Genomic DNA, 8,881 nt, shown 5'->3' on the forward strand with positions numbered 1-8,881 from the left:
ATCCCTGGAAACCTTCAAGGTCAGGTTGGACAGGGCTCTGAGCAACCTGCTCTAGTTGAAGAAGTCCCTGCCCACGGCAGGGGGGTTGGACTAGATGACCTTTAAATGTCCCTTCCAACCCAAACTATTCTATGATTCTGTGATATCTCAGTAAACTAACTATATTAGGTCCTTATTGCTTTATAGGAGGTATTTTCCACAGATCATGCCTTCAATTTTAGTGACCATTCTGAACTCTAATACTTCTGCCCAAGGCCTACAGCCTTAACCAGTTTGGGGCGACTGGTTAATTTAGTATGTATGCTCTCTATTCCATCATTGCAGATGTTAATGAAAATATTGAATACTTCTGAGTATTGAAAATACTGCATAGGATGACTCTGGGAAGAGCTCCATAGCCATTCATAACTACTCCTTCAGGGGCTTCTCATTTATTTTTGCACATATTTTTAGAAGTTTTTATTCTGTCCTGAACAGTCTCATTTTGACAAATGAGATATAAACCACTGATGCCACCAATAACTTAAAGGAAACATCAATTTCCAGCAGAATCTTGCAATATTTGGTTGAAGAAGTTTTATTATTGGTTGTATTAGTATTCCTGTTCAGGGATAATGTTTTGGATCAGTAAGCCTTGTGAAAGACACTCTTCAGAAAGAGGTCAATAGTTGAACGTGATATATAGAGTCACCAGTGTAAGAAAAACTCCACCTATGGATTTAGTAGGCTGACAGGCAGAGAGAAGGGTAAAAGAAGCTGTATGGAGTTTTTGCAGGTGATCACTACTGAGTGAAGCATTCAGGTACCGGTTATGTTAGAATTCTGGCAGTTGCCAAAGTAATACGGAAATTACCAGAATGTTAATATCTACTATTGTAAGTAGTCTTTTGTCACATTCAGAAAAAAAATATGTCAAATAGTTCCATTCTAGTCCTGCTTCTCCATCTAAAATAATTTGGAAATTTTAAGCTAAAAGTCCACCTTTTTATTAAAATAAATGAACTGATAAACAATGAGATTAGGACTAGAGACTACCAGAAGTACTTAAAAACAGATTCCTACTTGCATTTATAGCATTGATTTCCATGAAATTAAGAAAAGTGTTTTACCTTTGCAGAGGAAAGGCTGATGACATGTTGATCTTTTTCATTTGTTACAATTTCCATAACACTATGTCGGTGTCCTGATAGCTTCCCTGTAGGCCTACTATTAATAGCGGGATGCCACAAACGAAGCAGTTTGTCATGACCTGAAAGAAAAAAAAAATACATATGTATAGTCAGAAAGACTGAATAGTGACTGGTATTACAAATAAACTTCGTAATGGAGAGCTTAGTGTTGGTAAGTCTCTGCTTTCACCATGTAGGCAACTCGCACATAAGGATGTGAATTTTTCATTCTAAGGTCTGGATTCCAGCTTATCCCCAAACTTGTATTAAAACCACATAACTGGTTTGCCTTTCAAAGCCTTTTTATTTTGCTAGAGGAATGTCAGGGACACTGAATGTGACTACATGTGCTAGTCCCATAGGAGCAGAATACTTCATTAGAAATAGAACTGGGGCTCAGATTTTTCTCCTTCAAAGGTCTAATTTACAAAAATATCAGAATAATATTTGTGTCCACTTAGCCAGGAAATGAAGGGATGACCACCTCTATGGAAGAGAGTGGGCGTGCAGAACAGGAAGGGGAGCAGACATGAAAGTTGAGGGCAGATAGGAAACAATAACACAAGATTTTGTGTCTTGAAGTAAATGAGAATTAGGTCTTTCATATTTATTTGTATGTTCAAACATCAAATTTACCTACAATTTAGGGAATAATCCTTGACTGCATTATAGATGAATCTTTTGGTAATATTTTCATAATAATTTCCATAAATATTTCAAAACACAAAGATGTTAAAAATGTATTAGTAAACTCCTGTGTTTACATAATGATGTAAACACAACTGTACCCAGTGCTCTGAAATATTTCGTATTTTTCACGAGTTTCAAGAGAACATGAGCCCAGTTTAAATTTGACATTAATTAATTTATATTTTAACTTTCAATTCCTGGCAAATATTGCAATTGTATGAATTGTATGCAATTAGCTGAACACTCTATTTTGACACACAATAAATGAAACAGCCACATTTTATGTAGACTTCAGTTTGAGTTTTAGTTTTCTCTCGGCTTAAAGTACAGAAAGCCAAAAAAGCATAGACTAGGAAGTACATGCCCCAAAAGAACATTTACAAAGCCTCAAGACTGTGAAGCTCAGCTCAGTTTTGTTAACAAAGAGAAGAGTTAAAGGTCAGCTCTTGCAGTCTGCTCTCCAGGGATCTTCCTTAAGCTTGTTCAACCTACTGTCATTGGTCAGTCCCTCCCTCTCTCTCTAGAGAGATCTATTCCTTACCTTCCTAATAGAGATCTATTCCTTTCCTTCTTAATACAGCAACATGGGATTCATTTAGGAGCAACTCATATTCCTTTTCCTCTATTAAACATTATTGCCCTCTCAGTTAAATTGATTGCACTGTTTGTATAGCCTCTCTAAATGAGAGAGGCTCATTGGAGAAATGATCTACTCTTAAAATAGCTACAAAAGAAAGTAATTTTATTTTATGCCAGATCATTTCACAAGTGTGACTGAGAATGCAACCATGCAAACAGCTGTACTGGCACAATGGAGGGATAACTTCTGCACAGAAAGGGGAACCGTGGATAGGTAGCTGACCAGCAGTAACTTCAATGGGAACCAGTTTCTTTTCAGGGGCACTTTCAGGCAAAACTATTCTAGATTAGCCGTCTATGCTGTAAGCCTGGCAGGAAGTAGCTTGAAAGGGCTATAATTGCACAAGAGGTTTGTGAAACCCTTTTGGATGGGGAAACTGCAGAACATGCTGGGCCCCTGCTCACTTCCCTGGGTGTTGTGCTAGGCTGTCGTAGACACGTCCTGTAAGTTAGCAGAACCCTTGCGACCAGGCCAGTGTACATGACTGAGAAACAAGACCATGGGAGTAAAAATCAGCTTGCAGACCTTTCATGAAGTCAACAGGAGGACACCAGACATGGTAGACAGGAGCCTCTAGTGAGACAGGTGAGATCAGTTATAATCACAGGGAACAGGCACTGCTTCAACAACATGCCCTTGAGCAGCCCCAAATGGAAACTGTCATGTCTTAAAATGACAGTGAACTAGGTAGAAGCTGTTGATATTATCTGACCAACTCAACTACCTACTTGCTGCGCTTTTGAGGAACAGGATCTTTCTTAGCCTTCCTAACTGCTCTGTTCTTTATATTCCTGAGGTGAGGATAGTGACCTTTAATTGCGGCACAGAGTTTCTTTTAAGAATAGAATCACTATTCTTTACTTAGTTCTTTACTTAAGATATTAACAGGAAGAACAACTGTCATTAAGAAAGAAAACCTTTCCCTACATTAAAAATGCTGTTTGCTTCTTATGTGAAATAGCGGATTAGTTTTTGTTCCTTTTACTGATGGTGAGAGAATGGTGGATTTGGTTATAGTAGATGTGTTCTCTCCCCTCTTTCTGGACTAATGCCAGATTGGCCCTAACATTCGCTGCTTCACTGCTTCACTGGAACATTTGCTGGAACATTTATTCTCTCTGTGCTCCAAATATGCCTCCAGGATTCTGAATTGTGACACAGAAGGCACGGGTACTAACCACATTTAAGAAAAGCTTGAAGAGGAATTGTTTGTCTACATATCAGACAGCAAATTTTTAAGATTCTGTGAAATTAATCATTTGAATCATAATGAGCTCAGTTCGGTGTTCTCCATTCCAAGATAAATAGTTATGAAACCATGTGTTTAGGATTTTTTAAAAAGTCAGATTTTATGACCACAGGTCTATTCTAGCTAGATGTTATGGATTCCAATGCATTCTTTGAACATGTGATCCTTTGTCAAATTGCCTTCCTTGCTTACACAGTTTTGCAATTTGTGTGGTATTACAAGTCTGCTGAGATGTCTGCATTTCAGTGGTGTTGAAACCCCCTTAAGAACAATAGCATTTTTGAATGGAAAAAATACTAGGCTTAGCTTGAAATCCTCTGATAAACTAGAAAAGAAAAATATAACTCCTGGTTTCTTTCTATGCTGCTCCTCGCACGTAGAAGGACCCCTTATTCTTTAAAACAACTCGTCATTCCTTCAAGCCTGCCTTTTAAATAATCTTGGATTATAATGTCTGCAAAACCTCTTCAGAACAGTTAGACATCTGGGTAACTAACACAAGTTCATATGTTTATCATATTGACCAATGTCTCTTTCTTTTTTTGTGCTGTCATGTCTGTCTTCATATGTTCTTCTTGAATTTAGACTGCATCATAGAAAAGAGTCTGCTTATGCTTGTGAGGGCTAGTGTTAGTGGAGTCCTGGGTTATGATTTCTATAACTAGGATTCCTGGGAATTCCTGAAAATGTCAATACCAATGCATAGTGCCAGTAAAAGAAGAGAAAAAAAAAAAAAAAGATGTTACCAGTTACTTCACTTGTGCCAGGAATACACAAAGGATACTGAGCAAGCACAGAGGACTTCCTTTTATCAGTCTTAAACCGCTACTGATAGATTTAGAAATCAATAATAGTTTTTCTTCTGCTTTGTTGCTCACAGAAGAACAATAACTGGATTTGAAGAAATAATAGGGTTAGAAGTTGATGTATCATATAATTTAAAACTGATCATCTCAAGCTTTTATATGCATACATAATTTGATTTTAACTGTAGCTGTTCCCTGAGGTGATGATTAAGACATAGTTGGAATTAAAATGGATACAGAATAAGAGGAAAATCGTATCACTTTACTGTTCGACATAATATTAATGCAAAATGCTACACAGAAAAGTTATTCTAAATTACTGTGGGCTCCATATTTTAGACCACTGTCAGGCTTTTATCATTTTATTGGTTGAAAAAGTCTAGCTTTTAGCATGAAAAGTGAACTCTGTACAAAGTTTGCTTGTATCTTTCCTATACATTATTATAAATGTCAAATATCTGGAAGACAAAATAAGGTTGTGCCACAGTACTGGCAGACTCATGAGCATATTCAAATACAAATAATAAATTATGGAAGAGTAAGGGTGTTAAAACACGACTTTTTTAATAGTCACTTCCTAGCTTAATAATACATTGTGATATTTTGCATACCATTTGTGCTATAAACGCCTGGCTAAATAACAATAGATTGGGGCTTAGTAAAGTGGCTAGCAGATTTATCCCCACCGAATACTTTAGAAGCTAGCCTGCAATCAAAGGTTGGATTTTTTTTTCTTTAATTGCTGAATTGTGACATATAAACATATTTTTTACAAATGTTTGCACATGTCATGAAGGAACCTATATATTATGATTCCTGAATTATTTAACTGCTCTGGTCTTTGATTTTTAGCAAAGGTTGGATTTTTTTTTTCTTTAATTGCTGAATGTGACATATAAACATATTTTTTACAAATGTTTGCACATGTCATGAAGGAACCTATATATTATGATTCCTGAATTATTTAACTGCTCTGGTCTTTGATTTTTAGGGTATATTACAGGTAAAATTGCAGGCTTGCAAATCAACAAGACTAGCCTGTGTTCATTTGAAACAGTTTAATTCTCTCATTAACTGGATCATCAACATGCGTTTCTCAGCCAGACGAGAGGGGGATGGCTTTTAAGATACAGAGGCAAACATAGTGTGCTCTAGTCTGACTGACTGCTGTGCCATTGTGAGCAGTGTATTTTATTAATAGAGCACTGAACTCTAAAGCTCAACTTTTAAAGACTTTAGTAGATGGATCTCTCAAGTGCTGAAGGATTATTCTTAATTCTGGGTGCAGCTTCATGGTAGCCCCTGGCTGATCTAAACTTCACAGTGAAGTTGAAAGAGATGATCCCACCCTGTCATTGTCTTTGGCCATGCATTCCCACTCTCTTCTGTGACTCTTAGTCATCCATCTCAGGAATAATTTCCTTTTGTGTTCAAGGAAAGCAGCAGGGCTAAGCACTGGGAATGAGGGTGAGAGGCAGGAGGATGCTTTTTAATATCAAGATGAAGGCCAGTGGATGAACAAGCAAGACAGGATTTCAAATCAAGGGTATGTAAATGTTATGATCCAGGAATAGACTGGAAGATTGTTAGAAGTAAGTACAATTCATACACTTTTTCAAAATCATCATTACAGAGTCCTTGAACACAATATTGTTAAACTTCTGTCATGTTGCCCATGCTTTCTGTACTTTTGTGCAGTGAAAGTCAAGACAAATTGAAATGCAGTGTTGAGAAAGCTCATCTCCTTCTAAAATATTCTGATTAGGTAGCTGTTCAGACGGGGTAGGAGGTCCTGCATTCCAAGTCTAGCCTCCAACCATCACAGACAAATATGCAATCTATCCTTTTCAAAAATTTCAAGCTCCATTTTAAACTGAGGAGTATACTTCTTTCTGCAACTGCCACTATTCAGAAGACTCCTCCAGAACATCACTGCTCTAATTTTTGCTCTAATATTTGTTCTCCTGATATTTTTATAGATAGCAATGGTATTCCTTGTTAATTGTCATTTTGATAGGATATAGAAAATACACTTTTTAGTCTCTGTGTGATAGTTTTAGTCTCTATGTGATAGCTTTCCCCCACCCTTTTTCTATATTCAACTAATCTTTCTCAAACATGGCTCATATCAACCATACAGTGGATTCCAGTACAACATGAGGTTTTAGTAGTGTCAAATTCAGAGAAGTTAATGCTTTGTTACCTGCAGAACAGATATTTCAACTAACACAGGTACCTAGGGCAAGTATTGCTGCATGATTGCCCCATTCCTATAGTCTGCCATAGGTGGTGTCCTGGTTTCAGCTGGGATAGAGTTAATTTCCTTCCTAGTAGCTGGTACAGTGCTGTGGTTTGGATTTAGGATGAGAACAATGTTGATAACGCACCGATGGTTTAGTTGTTGCTAGGTAGTGCTCACACCAGTCAAGGACTTTTCAGCTTCCCATGCTCTACCGACTGAGAGGGCTGGAGGTGCACAAGGAGCTGGGAGGGGGCACAGCCAGGACAGCTGACCCAAACTGGCCACAGGGATATGCCGTACCATGTGACGTCATGCTCAGTATATAAACTGGGGGGGGTTGGCCGGGGGGGGGGCCATTGGCGGCTGCTCAAAAAAACTGCTCGGGAACTGGCTGGGCATCGGTCGGCGGGTGGTGAGCAATTGCATTGTGCATCAGTTGTTTTGTATATTAATATCATTATTGTTATTTTATTTTACTTCAATTATTAAACTGTTTTTATCTCAACCCACGAGTTTTCTCTTTTACTCTTCCGATTCTCTCCTCCATCCCACCAGGGGGGGAGAGTGAGCAAGCGTATGGTGCTCGGTTGCAGGCTGAGGTTAAACCACGACAGGTGTTTATTGTCACTGTCAGTGAGGGGATAGTGGGCTAGGCAGACCTTTGGTCTGGCCTGCCATAGCTATTCTTATTTTCTTAGGAAGTTTATCCAGATTTTCTCTTCTTCTGCTATTTCTATAAGAAGAATTTTCTTATAGAAAATTCTTTCTTGTAACAGAAACTTTTATTAGTTCCTGTGTAATTGACCTTCTGTCCTATTCAGATACTTCACCCTTTTTTTTTTACTACAGTAAAATCCTCCAGTTCTACCTGGAGGATTCTACCTAGAGGATTCTACCTCTAGGAAATACTAACCACATTCTGTTTTATAGGGCCTCCCTACTTTATATCTTCAGTAAATTCCTCCAGACTACTTTTTGTGACAAGGTAATCAATGTAAATAATATCTCCCCCAAGGCTGAACAGAATTTTCACTAACAACTTTCCTATAGCCCTATTTCTTTCCCTTTAAATCTTGTGTCTAGAAAATCAATAGAACTGTTTGATATTTATTTTGATATCTGTCTCAGTTTTCCCTTTGGTAAAGTACTACAATTCAACTTGAATTGCATTATTTCCCATGTCTAGGTCTTTTTTTTTTTTTCCAAATTTATTTTACTGTCTTGCATATTATCAAGGCTGGACAGCAGAGCCTTGGCCATTTTTTTCTTCTTGTTAAATATAGACATAAAGAATTGCTATGTATGTGATACATTTTTCAAAACATTTTTTAACAAAGTTTTAAGCAAGACTCTGGTACCAAAGACTTGGAGATAGGCAGCATCAATGTCACTCCAGGGCACCACCCTGTCAGACAGAATATACAAACAAAGCTGCTGCGATACTCCAGCCACACTTCCGCAGCACAAAATATGACCACTGCAATGGAAAGGCTCATAAAATTATTGGATAACAGGGAAGAAATGGATGTAAGCGTGCTATTTCTGCAGTCTGCTTTGGGAGAAAGAACGAACAGTAAAAGCTTTGGGGAAACGTGATCAGAGAGAAGAGCAACAGAAAGTATTAAGATGGGCCAATGTGATTGCTTAAGACAAGAAAGGATGGCCAAAGAGTAATAGGAAAGGATGGGAGCCCTGCTGATACTAAAAAGGAGTAATGTGTATAACCTGGCCAAGACAGTCGCCACCGTGACTTGGAAAGGTGCCTTAGAGTAGTTCAACATACTCTATGTTTTATTATATACATAACATGATACTTGAATCAAACCCAGACTGAGCCGTTGGTAGATTCCTGTCAGGAACTGTATCTTTTCAGAGTGAGGCTGCCAGCAATTAAAAGCAAGACCTCTGTTTCCTATAATTTAAGACAGAAGCCATTATTTAAAATCTTAAGATAAGAAACCAGCTTTATTTGATCTTATTTGATCTTATTGAGTGTTTATGGATAAGGATGAGGGCGAAGGCCAACGAGGCAGATATCCTGCTGGGAGTCTGTTATGGACCACCCAACCAGGATGAAGGGGCGGA

The 8,881-nt window shown here is 38.0% G+C and overlaps 1 protein-coding gene across 1 annotated transcript in view; it reads right to left on the minus strand.

Annotated features, from left to right (window-relative positions):
- The window catches only part of WDR64 (WD repeat domain 64), an 87,871-nt gene that overhangs the window by 48,048 nt on the left and 30,942 nt on the right, over nucleotides 1-8,881 (minus strand). The window contains exon 10 of the mRNA XM_019471221.1: nucleotides 1,110-1,249. Within this exon, the coding sequence (XP_019326766.1) occupies nucleotides 1,110-1,249 (140 nt within the window). The remainder of the gene's footprint in view (nucleotides 1-1,109; nucleotides 1,250-8,881) is intronic.

Source organism: Aptenodytes forsteri, unplaced genomic scaffold, assembly GCF_000699145.1.
Source record: "Aptenodytes forsteri isolate BGI_AS27 unplaced genomic scaffold, ASM69914v1 Scaffold10, whole genome shotgun sequence".
NCBI classification, from domain to species: Eukaryota; Metazoa; Chordata; class Aves; order Sphenisciformes; family Spheniscidae; genus Aptenodytes; species Aptenodytes forsteri.